General features: G+C 38.2%; 1 protein-coding gene across 1 annotated transcript in view; it reads left to right on the top strand.

Annotated features, from left to right (window-relative positions):
- Positions 1 to 18,110, top strand: part of LOC127416634 (protein unc-13 homolog C-like) — a 190,274-nt gene that overhangs the window by 16,740 nt on the left and 155,424 nt on the right. The window contains exons 5-7 of the mRNA XM_051656078.1: positions 401 to 479; positions 2,124 to 2,129; positions 3,811 to 3,882. Coding sequence (XP_051512038.1) covers positions 401 to 479; positions 2,124 to 2,129; positions 3,811 to 3,882 — 157 coding nt within the window. The remainder of the gene's footprint in view (positions 1 to 400; positions 480 to 2,123; positions 2,130 to 3,810; positions 3,883 to 18,110) is intronic.

Genomic DNA, 18,110 nt, shown 5'->3' with positions numbered 1-18,110 from the left:
ATAGACCATTCCGAACATAGCCCTAGTCTCTTTTCACTTTATACACAGTATACTTTTGCTTCCTTGTATTTGTCTGTTTTAATATTTAAATAAATCTTAGCCAGAGCTGCACTGACCATAAACTGTCAAATTCACAACTTGAGCCAATGAATCGCAAGAAAGAAAATGGTTGTTGAGTCTAGCAGAGGAAGACCATAATTTCACAGGAACATATGGTGTGTGTACAGAAGAGAAATCAGTTATGATAGACATTCTGTACCCCCTCCACACCCCCCTATTGCCCATCCCATGTTATTTGCCGGCGCTGTAAATCACTCGACTGCTTTTTAGCAGGGTAATGTTTCATACCATACAGCATGATTATAGTATTAATAGACTCTAAATCTGCATCTGTCCCCAGAGTTGGCAGTATACTTTATGGCATTGACAGCATGCCAGATTTACGCCGCAAGAGGACCATGCCTATTGTCCGAGACCTGGTGAGTAACCACGCCCAGCCCACATGGTAACTGAGAGCAGGCCGTGCAAGATGGAGGCACGTGTTTATGTTGTGATGCTATTTTGAGAGTTTACGCTGCACCAGAGTAAAAGTAGGTCACTTGCCTGGTGTTCAAATCATCTGTCTTGTCCTTAAATGTGTAGTACTCATATATTTATAATACAGTTCTACTTTATTTATGAAATTCTAGAGGACGAATGATTGATTCACAGCATCTCTGTAAAGTCATATGTTTGTATTTGTTAAACATTTAAAAGGATTTTTTACATCTCTGCTTTTCGAGCTCTTACAGTCTGTCTGTGTCTTTGTCTCCATTTCTTGTTGATTTGGTAGCCAGATTTCCTTAACCGAATTTTATATTCAGATTTGTGCAAATGTTCATCTTTGAAGGACAAATGTTGATGCTGTATCTGTCCATATTTTTGCATGAAATTAAAAACCAACCCTGTTTTGGTAAGTACGGGTCATAGTTCAGTTCTTTATTTTGTTTTTTTTTGGCGTGTTCTGTGGTCCATTCCCACTCTTGGGCCCATATTTGTTATGGGGGATATTTTTCCGTGAGTTGTCAGATTTCTCTATAAGCTGAAACAAACTAGTTTATTTCACTCTATCAATCAAAACTAGAAGCATTAAAAACTTGAAATGTTGACAACTCTACCCAAAAATATATCAGAGGACTTCATTGACTTCTGATTTAACTGTGACTTTTTAAATCATGTAAAAGTGACGTACGGCAAAACCTTTTACACGCGTGGATGAAGTCAGTGCTGCACCAGGTTTGATCTGATCTATCCAATTATGCCTTTGTTCTTTGTTTCTTTCCCTTTTTGGGCTGTGTGATTGCTTCAGGGCAGCGACAGTCAGTTAAGGGACCCGCCCAAAACTGCAGTGGGGGGCTTAATCTCCAAATTTTGACCATAACGTTTGACAACCAAACTCAAGCGTGTGATTCCATTGCCTGCAGCAACCTTTAGCAGTTCAAGTGCATGTTTACGCTTACCTGTACATAAACACTTGACGTTCATGTAGAGGTCAAATCTACCCTGTTCCTATATGCACCCCTGCTTTAAGGGGCAATTCGCTGCCTACTTGGTCTTTACCACTGGTAAACTGAGGATTGAGATGGTAAAGACGACTACAGTATCGTCAGCTGTCATGCCTACCAATGTAAACATGGCTAATTGTGACTATTTGACTTTTGATCGGCTATGTAGTGTCCCGTACCCCCCCATCTTATTGTCCTGAACTGTATCGGTCGTGTTTTTAGCTGGTTTTAACACATGCAGTCTGGTCTTGTCTGTTTTGTAGCAGTTATGGCAACAGTTCTCACCGAACGTAATATAGAGTATATCAGGGCACCTTACGTTAAATTTACCAAACAATTGCACAGCAAATGCATGAGTGAAATGTAAATGCATGTCAGAGGTGAGTTATTTAAGGATTGTGGCTTAGACAAAATGCATTACCTCTGCAGCTTTCACTCTGCTGTTTACAAAAAGATTCACAATCTGATTATTCTGCATGATGGCAGGTATAACAAAAAAGATATGTGTGTGTGTATGTGTGTGGATAACAGATCTTATTTTGTGTTCTTTCTCCTTTCCACTGCTTCTGTACATTCTAGGCTTTGGTAAGTGTCTCTGGTACTCACATTTTAATTATATTTATTCTTAAAAATAATAATAAGAAGAACAGAATGAGAAATGTACATTTGAATGTTCTTATGATGATGCTGTTTGATAACCTTTTAAAGACCTTATGAAATCAAAAGACAAAAAATTTGGAGTTTAGCTCAGGTCTGCAATTTTTGAGCTTTTGGACCATCCTGTCAAATCTGGGATCTCTACATTTTAAGGTCTTTGATGTTCAGACACTTTTAGGGCAGAGAATGAATAATAATAATAATTAAAAAAAAGAACTTTACAGTAGGGTTTCAGCACCTTTGGTATTTGGAACCCAAATGATGCATTCCAGAACTTTACAGATGGACATTTATCCAAACAATATATATATATATATATATATATATATATATATATATATATATATATATATATATATATATATATATATATATATAGGTATTGCAACAGAAAACAAAGGTACAAAACTAGAAATATACCTATGTTTTTTTGGACAAGAAAAAGCAGCTTCATTCCATGGAACCCACATCTGACTATGAAAATGGGCAGTAACAATTAAAAATTAAAATGTTACCATTTTTGGATGGAGCCACATTGAGAGCCCCGGAAATCTAGGATTTAACCATATAGGGCCTTAAAAATAAAGACACAAAGAGGAACATTTGTTCTGAACCAGAATTTAAAAGGATATTAAGATATCTTTTTTTAATACTTTGAAACACAACAAAAAAAAAAAAAAAAAAAAAAAAAAAAAAAATTCCCCATTTTTGGACTCACACCATTGGCAGATAATGCAACAATGGATGCAGAAGTCAACCGATTTAAGTTATTGACCTACCTATCTCCGCGTAAAACTACATTTTTTTGTTTGTTTTTTTTACTTGCAGTTTTTCTCTAAAATCATAAGCGAAAATTCTCATTGTGACACCTTCTACAAAATAATGGATTACTCAGTGAATATGGTTCCATAGCATTTCATATTTTGGCTTTCATCATCATGAATCAATTTAATCCTCCTTATGAATAAAGGAGTGGGAACACAATTAATCATCTGATTTTGAACAAAATGGCAAATAATTGTAGTATTATTGCTCATATTTAGAGTTAGGGGCTTGCAATCACTTATCAACACCCTAGTAACCACTCAGAATGCCCTAGAAACTGCATAGCAATGTTCTGGCAACCATCCACAACACCCTAGCATCATGGCAGTGAGTTTTGCATAGGTGAGCACCACTTACATTTTCTTCAGAAAATCTAGTTTGATATAAAAATGAATATCCATAATTTATTTAAGTGATCGTGACGGTTGTCAGTTTTCTATGCACTCATGAATAGAAAGTAGTAGGCTCTCCATCACTTGTTACTGGAAAAGTTATTTTTTGTGAAGACTAAGCTATTAGTCTCGTGAAATCACAATACACCTTATCAAATAAAACTGCATTACCTATAATAGAATACACTAAACATGTTCAAACTGAAATAAGAAGGTTTTCAAGAGACATGTTCTGAATGGTAGACGTTGAATATAGGCTTGAAAATGAGGTGACTTAATGTGAAAGTGGTTTCACCATTCCATCTCATACAGCACTTTATTCAGTTTGCAAGTTTTGGGTTTGTAATTCTCTCCCATCTCTTTTTCACTCATTTTTCTTTTTATCATTTCAGACCTTGGCTGCTCGAAAGGCAGGCATTGCGTTTGGCCTCGTGAACAGATCAACTCTAAACAATGAGGAGCTGGTGAGTTTTCAACACAGATGTACTGTATACACACTCAGTGGTTAGACCATTTTAGACTGATGTATAAATCACTCAGTAAGCAGCCAGTCAGTCTAATGGAGAGCAATAATGTGGCACTGATGTAACCCTCTATGCATAAAGACAACACACACATGCACACACACGCACGTATGCAAACACACATCTTTGGCACAGACCTTGAGGCAAGTACAAACAAATCAAACTGACTATTTATGAGCTCTAATGATATTCTCGAGTATAACTATAATGTGAAATATGAATCTTTATTAAGCGCATGCTGTTTATTGCAATGACCTGATTGGTTATAAAAAGGTGATCACATCATCTGTTGCAGATTTAGAATAAAAAATTACGATTTATATTATCCTGTGTTTACATGTGTTTATGAGTGTGTCAGGTTGATTATAAAGAAGACAGTGTGGTTGAATCTGTTTAAGTTATTTGAATTTTCTGAGTTCTGTATGTGCATATTCCAACTGGGACTGCTGATGACTCACCCTTTACCATTTGCTTAAATCAAATTAAATAATTATTTGTTAGATGTAAAGGTTATGTAGACATATTCAGTTATGCTACGAAATAATTTTTCATGCTAAAAATCTAGTGTGACCATTAACCTTAATCAAACACTATCAGTCCTTTCAAGAACAGCATCTCTCCAATCACTTGCTTAGATGCACCTGTTTCAAAAGAACATTAGATGGTAATCAGAGGCTAAAAGAGAAGCAATGGTGGTCAGATATAGAGAATTAAGGCTGTGGCTGGCCTGCAGATTTCAAAGTAGGCCGAACAGATGTCTGTAGGTTTTTAACTGCATTAAATATGGCAGCGAGAGAGAGAGAGTGAGAAAAAAAGAGAGAATTAAACAAAAGAGAGGGGGCAGGGGAGAAATAGTAAGAGAGAAAGAATCCCTCTGAGGAGAGAGTGCTGAAAACAGCTCATGCATCCATATGCTTAAGACAACTGAAAACAAGGACAGAAACGGTTATTTCACTAGAACACAAGGCAGTGCTCACAAACGCAAGAGAGAGAGAAAAATCAACACAGGTTGTTTGAATCTCATTCTGAGACATTGCTCAGTCAAACACCTCAATTTTAATAGGGTTACATTGTACACCTTTTTGTCATTTTTTCAGCTTCATCTCATGAACATTACATGATCGTGACAACATTTTTGCAAAGCTAAAAGTGCAGTTTCCCAGTGAAATGTCCAGCGGGGGGTGCCAAAAAGGAAGTGAAATGGTGTCGTAATCAGACAAGGTTTTTAAGGTGAATATAGATGGAGGATTTAATGAGTAAAATATGCAGTACCACCCTAACCTAAACCTAATCAATAGTGATCTAAAATCAAATAATAGGTAGACACAAGACATCCATGCCCTAAACCAACACATAAACCTAACCGACAGTGTCCAAAAACAAAATGTGAACTGAAAAGCACATTTTCTGAAGCAACAGCATCATTTTGTGTCGCTTCTATGGCACTTTTGTTTCATGTGTCAGCTTGCGCGTTTAGCTGGGTTTGAGCCTCTGTCTTCTGAGTGCAAAGTCGAACACTCTATAAGGTGAGCTACCACAAAGCTAATAATGTTGGAATAAGTGTGTAAATGTAGGTGTCTAATACAGCCGTTAAAATCTATAGTTTTTCAAATTATGCTTTACAGTAAATGTGTTTCAATATCATAACATGGCAATGTGTAATAGTGCGAAAAATAAGTGTTTATAAAGTCATAATCAGCCGTTGTAGTCGTGATTTGTGTGAAAGGGAATAAAACGCACAGTTGTTGTAGTGCATCTAGTGTTAACTTCAGCAAGAAACATAAAATTAAGCACAAATTTTGTTATAGTAACATTCATTCTATGAGACAAGGTTGATTTTATTTAAATTTTTTTCATTCTCTTTGACCCTTTGAATTAAACCAGACGTTTTGTGATGCTGTGCCATGTAATACTTCAATGTAAATGCCCTTTTTGAATTTTAAATGGGGTTTAATGCTTTACTGCAGATTTGCTTTTGATTCCAATATAATTTGTACTCTTGAATCGTTCAATAACAGCCTCTTTGCAAAGCTACATTACATTGTGCCTGATTCACAAAACAATCTGTGCTGAAATTTGCCTCTCAAACTGTTAAGATCAGAGTAAAATGATCAAGGAATCTTGTTAAAAATAGACTTCAGTCGCTCATTGATAACATTTGAAGAGCTGTAGTGCTACACAGAGCCAGAAACAGCAGAAGGTTTGAGTGACGTTAACACATTTTACTCTTTTGTCATTGGTTCTTGTGGTGTATAGGAATAATAGAATTTTGATTGGCTGGAATGCATGCAGTTCAAACCGTTGAATGCACAGGTAGTTCCAGTCAGTTTTAATCAGCATTCAATATTAATGCGCTGTTTGTAACAATAGCAACATAACAGAGCAAGCAGTGAGCTATAGCAGAGATGGGTCACTATTAAAATTAATGGGATAAATTGGAAGGCTCAACCAAGGAGCTCTGAGCGCCCAACGGTCAACGGATATAGAAAGGAAGTCCCGCCTTGCAGGTAAAAAAAGCCAATCACCTTTTAGATACAGATATCACCTGTCAATCAACTCTAGAATGCGTATGCACATTATCTATACAAGCCGGGAAAATTGCGTCTTTTAGCGTAATATGAGGTTAAGAATCACAATTAATGATAACATTATTGTCATTTTATTGCTGATTTGAAATGTGTTCTTTCATCATAAACTTGACCAACCATTTGAGATTTTGGTCTTTCTCCATTCAAGTAGATTGGAGCGGCACTGGCATGGCTGGGAATAGCCTCCAGAGAGCGTTTCAAAGTATGCCGACAGTGGACTGACTTGCTAAAAAGACTTTCGTTATAGCAATTGAAAATATTTCCTAACCACTTTCATCAGCTTAGCTAATATAATGGAATTCAGCTTGTTTTGCACGGAGGGTGAGAGAAGGAAATCAGAACCTATTAAATGCCTCTTTCGCTGTCCGGCAAAATATAATGCGTTATGTATTTTAAGTTGCTGTGCTGAAGTGCCGCCTATAGCCATTAGATCCCCCTGCCCCCGCCCCCACACATCTCTGACTCAAACGCTGAAGGGGAAGCAGTCACCGTTGTTCCAGAGAAAAAGGACCCAGTTGCAGAGATGCAAAAATTAGCTTTATTAAACAAAAGATAGAATACAAACAAAAACTCTCAATGGAGGAAAAGGTGAACTCAAAACAGAACTAGTATTATACTAGAACCGACCGAAGACTCTATAGCCAAACCAACAGACTCAAGGAACAGACCAACCAACAAACAAACTAAATAATTCAGCACAGGACTGAACACGAAGGGAGCTGATATAGGGTGAGGTAATTGGGAGAACAGGTGCCGCGGATGATCAACTGATTGGGGTAATGATTGTTGCCAAGACAGCTGGAGCTGGCAAACTCAACGTGGCACCTGCAAGACACAAGAGGGAGTGAGAGACAAAACCAACACTGGCAAAAACTCAGATGAGACAGACAGGGAGTCTGGGGAGGCACAGTCAGGCCAGACTGTGACAGAAGCGCTGTTTGTTAACAAAATGCAGGCAGCTTTTTGTGGTGAAGTGCTACCGTGCAAATTGCAATTTAATTCTTAATTCAGTCAATCGTGCAGCCTTGATAGATACCATACCTATGTCTTAGAGGTCAAAATCTGCAGGTTCCAGAGTGTTTTGAATGGTTTTCCCCTTATCATACAGTATTTCTTTTACTGTCACTGTCACGTCTGTAATGTTGGTTTTTCCACATTAATGTGAAAATGACTATGAATAAAAATTTAATCATACATTTTCTATGGAGTGCCAACCCCTCTACATTCTGTCTGATTCAGAACAGGTGGAGCTGTAGATTTAACAACCCTTAGTTAAAATTAACCATTATTTTTTATTCTTCCAGTCAAAATTTGCGCTGCAAAAAATCTATGACATCTGTACCTATTCAATTCTGGCAAGTGACAATGGTATAAATGGGATAATCCAAGGCTAGGTGTGTGTTAAATGATTTTAAATGCACTTCGCGGAAGCAACCAGCCTCCGCTTCGCATCTGGTGGTTCTTCGCCTCCCATCGTGCATTTAAAATCGCTCAACGCACACACAGCCGTGGATTTTCCCTTATCCACTTTCTCTCTAATACCTCACCATTACTTGGTGGGCCAAGTTCCAGAACATCCAAAACTGGTCATACACAAACGTATTTATCTCAAAAGATCAACTCTGCTTGATAATTTGAGAGTCTGTGCAGTTCTGGAGGTTTCTTTGCATCTAGGAGTTGAGATATAGATTATCCGTTCTGGTGTAAACAGCAGCTTTCTCCGGCACAATGGTAATGTCACTGGCATCACCACGTTCTTAGCACCTGGATCAGAGAGGGAGTTCTGCCTCACCACGCCACCCCTGTGACTTCCAGTGCAGAAACAGAGCTGAACCAAAGATGTCACCGCAGTGGCTTTGGAAGCTGATAGCTCCAGGCATGGAGGCCTCATTCCAAACATTTAATTGGTAGCTTGTTTCTCAAAATACAGGCAGGAGAGAGAATAGTGGCATCCCAAATCCTATCATGGTATGGATGGTTATCTCAATGACAGTATTTCACAATATAGTTATTTTTGCTGGAAATGCAGTCTAAAATTATTTACAGTATATTCACCAAAGTGGCATTTAACTAATCACAATGTATAGTCAGGACATTAATAACGTGAAAATTTACTATTACAATTTGAAAAAAATTCATAAAAACTTCTTAAACTACTTCAGAGTTCTCATCAAAAAAATCCTCCACATGTAGCAATGACAGCTTTGCAGATTCTTGCTATTCTAGCTATCAGTTTGTTCAGATACTCAGGTGTCATTTCACCCCACGCTTCTGTAGCACTTGCCATAGATTTGGCTGTATTGTCAGGCACTTCTCATGCACTTTACAGTCTAGATGATCCCACAAAAGCTCAATGGGGTTAAGATCCATAACACTCTTTTCCAATTATTTGTTGTCCAATGAAGCTGTCAGCTGAGGACATGTGAGGTGTCTATTTCTCAAACTAGAGACGCTGATGTACTTATCCTCTTGTTTAGTTGTACATCTGGCCTTCCACATCTCTTTCTGTCCTTGTTAGAGCCAGTTGTCCTTTTAAGACTGTAGTGTACACCTTTGTATGAAATCTTCAGTTTTTTGAAAACATTATTGACTGAGTTTCTTGAGAAAACGTTTTCTTTTTTGCCATTTTTGACCTAATATTGATTTTAAGACATGCCAGTCTATTGCATACTGTGACAACACAAAAACAAACACAAAGACAATGTTAAGCTTCATTTAACGAACCAAATAGCTTTCAATTGTGTTTGATTTAATGGCAAGTGATTTTCTAGTACCAAATTAGCAATTTAGCATGATTCCTCAAGGATAAGGGAAGGGAATGGGAGGTCTGCAGGGGGATACCCGGTGGAGAAGATCCCATTGGGGTCCCCAAATCGCCCACAGTGCTAGCCGCGCTGGCCTCATACATGTAGGTAGAAGGACAGAGGCGGGGAGCCGCTGGGGTGTCTTGCTTTCTTACGAAAGCAAGCCGCGACCGCAATGTTGCCATGGTCATGTTCTCGCAATGAATGAGTTTTTTGGCAATTTCAAGCATTCCTCAAAACAATGATTGACTGACAAGTTTCTAGAGAAAGCTGTTAATTTTTGCCATTTTTGACCTAATATTAAGCCAGTCTATTGCATACTGTGGCAACTCAAAAACAAACACAAAGACAATGTTAAGCTTCATTTAACAAACCAAATAGCTTTCAATTGTGTTTGATTTAATGGCAAGTGATTTTGTAGTACCAAATTAGCAATTTAGCATGATTCCTCAAGGATAAGGTGTTGGAGTGATGGCTGCTGGAAATGGGGCCCATCTAGATTTGATCAAAAATGACTTTTTTCAAATAGTGATTGTGCTGTTTTTTATATCAGTAATGTCCTGACTATAGTTTGTGATCAATTGAATGCCACTTTGATGAATTAAACTACCAATTTCCTTCCGAAACAGCAAAATCTGTACATTATTCCAAAATTTTGGCTGCCAGTGTATATTAAATAGCTATGTGGTTAAGCCTTTTTTTTGTGTATGTGTTTGTGATCCAATCACAAAAAGTTTTGCACCCCTTTTACAACTAGATTTAAAGTTAACCATCTGCAATCAGATCATCTGAAATGCGTCTTAATACCAGATGTAAACAAGGTCTAAAATGACTGCAGCCGGAGCTAACGAATTCTATAGAACATTGTAACTGAGATAGTATTTTCAGAGCGAATGGAGGAGTCAGGAGGCAGCGAAAACAGTCAACGTGAGTATTTTATTACTCTTCAGCTTCGTTCACAAAACTCAAACAAAAAGGGCACTCAGTGGCCAAATAATCACACATAAACGAGTCACTCAGTCGAGTTGTACACACACAGGAATAGTTTCTCTCTGGTCCCTCTCTTTCTGCCAACTGATGCTCTTTGTCAGCCTTTTCAGGTCTCCCTCTGCCATCACTATAACAAGAGACAGGTGTTAATGATAATGACAGCCCAGGTGACAAGCCTTACCACTCTCCCTCTCCCGCAGACAGACACATGACCATGTCCCTATCCCCACAAACATCTTCTGGCTGAAGTTGCACCCACATTCGTTTCCACTGTAAGACCCCCAGGAAAAAGGTGGATAGAATTCTCATAGAATTGACTCTCAACAAAACTAGATTTGTCTAGAGTATTCACTAGAGTTTACACTGAAGAAAAAAACAAAAAGAAACACACACACACACACACACACACACACACACACACACACACACACACACATATATATATATATATATATATATATATATATATATATATATATATATATATATATATATATATATATATAATACAGTACTGTGCAAAAGTCTTGCACAGTAATGTTTCACAAAAGCATTTGTCTTAAGATGGTTATTTATATCTTCAGCTTTAGTGTGTCAGTAGGAAATATAAATGTTAGACTCCCAAACATTACTTTTGCAAATAAAAAAAGATTAGAATAGAAGTACAGGGAGCCCTGCAACAGATGTCATGGCCCCCACAAAGCCCCCCACTGAACATCGTGTCAGTCTGAGATTACATATAGAGACAGAAGCAATTGAGACAGCCTAAATAGATAGAAGAACTGTGGTGAATTCTCCAAGAATCTTGAAACATCCTGTCTGCCAACAACCAAGAAAAACTGTGTCCAGGTGTACCCAGGAGAATTGGTGCTGTTTTAAAGGCAAAGGTGGTCACGCTGAATATTGATTTAGCTTTTTATGTTTACTGGACTTTGTATGAAATTAAGTGATAAATGAAAACTATTTATGTCTTTATTTTTTAAAGACATCCTCACTATGCAAAATTTTTCACAAGTGCCTAAAACTTTTGCACAGTACTGTATATATACACTGGCAATAAAAAGTGTGGAATAATGTACAGATTTTGCTGTTTCAAAAGGAAATTGGTACTTTAATTCACCAAAGTGGCATTCAGCTGATCACAAAATATAGTAAAAAAATAGCACCATCACTATTTGAAAAAAGTCATTTTTGATCAAATCTAGACAGGCCCCGTTTCCAGCAGCCATCACTCCAACACCTTATCCTTGAGGAATCATGCTAAATTGCTAATTTGGTACTAGAAAATCACTTGCCATTATATCAAACACAGTTGAAAGCTATTTGGTTTGTTAAATGAAGCTTAACATTGTCTTTGTGTTTGTTTTTGAGTTGCCACAGTATGCAATAGACTGGCTTAATATTAGGTCAAAAATGGCAAAAATTAACGGCTTTCTCTAGAAACTTGTCAGTCAATCATTGTTTTGAGGAATGCTTGAAATTGCCAAAAAACTCATTCATTGCGAGAACATGACCATGGCAACATTGCGGTCGCGGCTTGCTTTCGTAAGAAAGCAAGACACCCCAGCGGCTCCCCGCCTCTGTCCTTCTACCTACATGTATGAGGCCAGCGCGGCTAGCACTGTGGGCGATTTGGGGACCCCAAAGGGATCGTCTCCCATTCCCCAGCACGCTCGTCTGCCCCAATCGGGCTTCCGGATGAGTTCGCCGGCTCGTCTCATGGCGAGTCTGGCTTCTTGTTCGGAGCCCGCGAAGATGATGAGCTCTCGAGCGCAGCATTGGAGAGCGGACTTGTCCAGTCGGACGCAGAAGCCTCAGCTGGGCTTCCCCCATCGGGGACGATTGCCCAGTCACAGGCTGATGCCTGTTTTCCCGGGCGGCCGCTCAAAGCAGCCACGCCCCGCTCCAGTGCCATTCTTCCCGGAAGTGCACGAGGAGCTGATGAAATCATGGGAGGCACCTTTTACTGCCCGGCCCCGATTCCGCAGTTCCACCGCTCTCACTACCCTCGATGGTGGGGCGGCCAGGGGCTATATGGCGATACCCCGGTGGATAAGGCGCTCGTGGTGCACCTATGCCCGCAGAGCACCGCCACCTGACGCGGACGCCTAAGCTCCCGTCCAAGCCCTGTAGGCTCACATCGTCCCTGACGGCTAAAGCCTACAGTGCTGCTGGACAAACCACCTCTGCCCTGCATGCCATGGCTCCCCTGCAGGTCCACCAAGCCAAGGCGTTGAAAGAACTGCATGAGGGTAGTTCCGCCCCAGATTTGATGCAGGAACTGTGCTCGTGACCGACTTCGCTCTCCGAGCGATGAAGGTCACGGCGCGGTCTCTCAGGCGGACGATGGCCACACTAGTGGTCCAGGAGCGCCACCTTTGACTCAACCTGGTCGAGATGGGCGAGGCCGACAAGACACGGTTCCTTGCTGCCCCCATTTCCCAGGCTGGCCTAGTTGGCAACACCGTCGAGGACTTTGCCCAGCAGTTCGATGAGAAGTGGCCAACAAGACAGCCACATCTATGGCAAGTGCTACAGGAAGGGTGGGGTGAGTATCTGGACAAACTGACTAGAATCTAGAATGCCAAGGATCTGCAAAGCTGTCATTGCTTCACGTGGAGGATTTTTTGATGAGAACTCTTTGAAGTTGTTTAAAAAGTTCAGAACATTTTTTTCAAACTGTAATAGTAATTTTTTACGTTATTAATGTCCTGACTATACATTGTGATCAGTTGAATGCCACTTTGGTGAATAAAAGTACCAATTTCTTTCCATAAGAGTAAAATCTGTACATTATTTCAAACTTTTGGCTGCCAGTGTATATATTTGTCTTTTTTCTGTGTAACAAGAAGACATTTACATGAAGCAAAACTGTAAAATAATAAAACTGGGTGTCAAAATGTTTTTTCTTACACTATTATTTAGTTTTAATCATAAATCTAACACAATGTAATGAGGTTTATGCTAAAAACTATTAAAAAAAAAAAAAAAAAAAAAAACATTTGCCAATGGATTTAAAAGTTAAACGTAATTTAAGATACATATATATTCTCTGTAAACTGTACTGTAGATTTAGCTTTACACCGCAAAAATATCAGCATGTTTTTTTGTCTTGTTTCCAGTAACAATATCTAAACATCCTTAAAACATGATACATTTACTTGAGAAGGAAAATTACATAAGACATTAAGTCTTGGTTTTAGAAAAATCTAACAAATTTTGGTGAGGTTTATGCTTAAGAAAAAAAAAAAAAAACTATGTCATTAGGGTAAAAAACTCAATGTTGATCAAAGGGAAAATTTTTACTTTCCTTACCCCATTGACAAAATATTAGAATTTGTTATTTGTTGTTGTTCTAAGCATAAACCTAACTAAATTTATCTGGGAAAAAATGGTTTTTATGTTGTTGTTTTGCTTATCAAGTGTACTGTTTTAAGAATATTTAGATAGTGTTTTTGTCTTGTTTTCCAGTAAAATTAGTAAGAAAATTATTTTTTGCAGTGTTTAGATATTTTTACTGGAATGTATTGTACTGGAATGCACTCTGTATTTTCACATTCTTTCATGTTTCTCTGTCACCAAATGCATGTGTAAACAACATATATCAGAATACTCAGTGAAAAGAAAGACCAATAGAGACATTTCAAGACAGAGAGAGAGTTGCTCTTGTTTGAACGTGTGTGCAATTAGTTAAACACACAGAGGGCCTGTTTTATTCTAAAGGACTGATTTTATGAACTCTCTAGAGTGAGGAGTGTGTGGTCAGCCGCTGTGTGTGTGTTTGACAGACGACTTTGTTTTTCTATCCCTCAATTCTACTGAAGATTGTGACAATGCTGACCATTTTGTTCGTCTTGAGTGATTATAAATATTCCCTCTCTCTCTGGCTCACAGGCAGTTGTTTAATTCCGAGGATAACTCATCTGGGTGCTCTGAAGTCGCTGGATTAAACTGGAAAGTTGTTTCCTGTTAATCCTTCTCATTTAAGTAGCGTGATAGTCATCAGTGTAAAATAAACGCCCATCAGTTTGACAGGAGTTGTAAAATGTTTCATAAATGCATTTCTATTCAGTGCATTTTGATTTTGATTCAACAAACATACAATTAACTCTCAATTAATATTTATGAGATGCAGCCCATAACGCTGGTCATAACATAAGTTATTGTATAGAGACAATGTTCCCTCATAAATTAGAATGTAGAGTGAAGATAAATTTCTGTGAGAAAAAATTCTAAACGTCATCAACGTATCGATGGATACTACAGTATGATCCCTAAATACCAGAAGAACTAATGATAAGAGTGAAAAGTGGTAAATAGTGGTCAACCGATACATCACAGAGGCCAATAAATTGGCCAATGTTCTGACTTTTTTTAATTATCGGCATTGGCTGATACATTTTCCCATTTGGAGGATATTTTTCTTGAGGGTGCCGAAAATCGCCTGCTTGCATGTGAAGTGACGGAGACATGTAAACGACCAGTCACGGTTCGTTTTGTTGTTATGTGCCATCGTGTTACTACAATAATAGACCGGTGTGCAACATAGTCTCATTTAAACGGTCCGCATATCAGAGCATCGGCAGATGCGTTTGAACTTAATGTTAAAGTGCTCGTCTGTTTCATTCTCCCTCTCTCTCCTCAACAGTTCCCTGTAACTTTTAACAGTCTTGTCTAATGATAAAAAGGCAAATATAAGTAGAAGTAATTTCATATACCGTCTGCAAATATGCACATATCTCGTTTAAACAGATGTAATAAACCAACCTCACACAACTTCAGCAGATCCAGCGTCCTGTGGAATGCTCATAAATCTTCCTCTGAAGCATGTATTCTATCAGCCTCTCCTCAACAGTTCCCTGTAACTTTTCTAATGATAAAAGGCAAATATCAATAATACTTCTGTTATATACCATCTGCAAATATGCAGATATCTCGTTTAAACAGATGTAAATTCATGAACCTAATGAAAATCCAGTGTTTTCTTCCTGTCGAGTGCTAATCTAATATCTTCCTCTGAAGCGCGAATTCTATCAGCCAGAATAAAATACTTCAGGATCATGATCAAAAGTTCCTCTGATACACAAATAATGATGGTAACTCCGTTTCAATCCAAGTAGGCAATCCAGGCTGTTTAAATTGTCAGGAGATTGAGGCTCACACTGGATCCGCACAAGCACGCGAGTGCAACTTCAAGGCTGCATCCGAAACCAGGAAAATGCTGCCTCCGGAGGCTGTATATGGAGGTACGATGAAAATAAGGTGCTTTTCAAACTGTTCGGAGACCAGTTTCCTTAAGAGTTCCATTCATTCAAAACAGATGTCAGATGCCATTAACTGATTAGGCAGCTAGGTAGCAAGTCAGCTGCCTATGTTTTCGGATGCAGCCCAAGGTAAAAGCGCTTCATGTGTGTAATAAGTAAATGTCATATTCACTATGCACTGTATGTACAATTGGTTTGATTATATATTTTTTGAGTAAATGCGACTGCTAATGTGGACATGCCATCCATGGTTGCTGGACTACTGTGTGTACTGTTATTTCCTTCTTCCTAATATATTAACAATTTCTTCATGTGCAAATAAATTACTAAAATTTGATGACTAAACAGAAATCTCAAGAAACTGCTATCTATCATTTAAAATACAATATTATTTTTTAGTTTTGTGTGAAATTGAGTAAATATAGTGCTAAATAACAGTTTATTATTATTATTATTATTTTTAGCAATTTTATGTTTGCTATTTACTATATTAAATTGTGTGATATATCGGCATTGTATCAGCCTATTGGCCACCCTGCTCTCTGGATATCGGCATCGGCCATTAAAAACCCATATCGGTCGACCACTAGTGGTAAACTCTGTAAAACGTGCTGTTTCTGGTTATGTGTAGCACCTGCCGCTCTGCATATCCTTTTGAATAATCCCAACGTTAGAAACAAGCTGCAGAAGTTTATTTTTAGCAAGATTTCCGATCATTTGTATATCATCAGCAGCACATTTCAGTGCAGTTTGTATTGTTTGGGCAGTTAAAAATTATACTGGAAACAAAAGTAGTGCAAAAAAGTATATGCATGTGCAAAAAGGCTGTATACATAACACAGAAGTCTTAAAGGTACAGCAGCAAAGTGGTAAAAAAGAACTAAATTATGGTCTAAAAAGTTATAAGTGGACCCAAGGAGGAAAAAATTAATAACAAATGTATGATATGAACCATTAAGGTCTTTAATTTAACTAAGGCAACTGTCATTAATCATTAAGTGTAGTTTGATTCAGGCACAATCAGCATATTTTACATTTGAGACGTTTTGGCTGTTTTGCATCTAAATTTCTCCTCTGGGCTCTGTAAAGTTCTATCCTTTTATCTGTTTTTAGGGATACTTTGCTAATTAGCAATTTTCACTCTGCAGTTCTTTTGTTTGCTTTATTTATTCATTCACCAGCCGTTTGGATGTGGCTGAAGTTCTCGGCTGCTCTTAAAGTAATGACTCTGTGGGCGGAGAGCAGAGCACCTATCTCAGCAAAAATGCACCATGGGAAACGAGTAAAGCACATCACCAGCCAACCTCTCCCTCTCTTTCATTAGGGTTCTTTTCCAAAACCTAGTGAGCTGCCTACATATGCAGCATTTTACGGCATCATTCTGACTCAAAGTCTGTTACAAAGCTAGCAGCATAATTATGCTGACTTCTAAGATATCATGGCTAAGATATTTGGCTAAACTGAAGGAGGGATCTTAGCCATACAGTAACTAGAGACCAGAATATCATAGAAACTTGGTTGTGGGCACTTTTGAGTAACTACCTTGAGAAAGCACTCTAGAATCCAACAAGCAAACACCCAAACACTCTAGCAACCAATAAATGCTCTTAGCAACTACATCGCAACCACCCAAAACCATGTTTTTGTCTACCTAGTTACTGTATACTCAACATTCAGCCAGTCTGATCTCATGAAATTTATGTGACTGTGGTGACATTTTTGTAAAATTATATTACATGGTTTCTTACATGTATCGTGGCAGTTCCGAGGTGAAATGTCCACTGTGTGGCGCTAAAAGCGTGTTAAATTCTTCCAAACAGACAAGGTTTTTAAGGTTAATGCTTTATCAACTTTTAAATAATCAAAATCTACCTCGCTACCCTAAACCTTCAATCTAAACCTAACGGATAGTTTCATTAAAAAGTTAATGTGAGATAAAAAATGCATTGACTGAAGCAACCATGTCAATTTGTGCTGCTTCAGTGATACTTTCGACTCCTGTGTCTATACCTACAACAATCCATGTGAAAGTAATTTTGCAACAATGTAGTTACAGTGAAGTTACAATGTAGTTACAGTGTAGTTAAAAATGTACTTGATTCTATGAGACCAGGTTGCGTTCAGCAGAGATAATGCAAAGTAATCCTAAAAACTGCAAATATAGCTTTTCATCCGGTTTGTTCTAACAGTGTTTCGTCTTGTTGCAAGAGTTGCCTGTTTGTCTTTCTAACCTCTCATTGTTTTGCGAAGACAACATTTGTGCATCTTGCTTAGGTGTGGGTAAAAATATAGTTTTTCTGATGCATCGCAATCTTCATTTGAACGATCTCAACATCGATTCTTAAATCTCATGATCAATCTTTCTCTCAATGCGCAACCCTTTACTACAATGTGAGGAGATCACTCGCATTTGCAACCAAATTTCACGCTATGTGATGAAAGTGAATATATTTGGCAACTGTCTGGTAAATGTTTACATTTCACTCACCAGTAATTGTGTAGTTTAGTTGTGAAGTGTTCAG

The sequence above is a fragment of the Myxocyprinus asiaticus genome, chromosome 26 (assembly GCF_019703515.2).
Source record: "Myxocyprinus asiaticus isolate MX2 ecotype Aquarium Trade chromosome 26, UBuf_Myxa_2, whole genome shotgun sequence".
Classification (NCBI taxonomy): Eukaryota; Metazoa; Chordata; class Actinopteri; order Cypriniformes; family Catostomidae; genus Myxocyprinus; species Myxocyprinus asiaticus.
The sequence above is the reverse complement of the archived record's forward strand: the minus strand, read 5'-3'. Positions and strand labels throughout refer to the sequence as shown.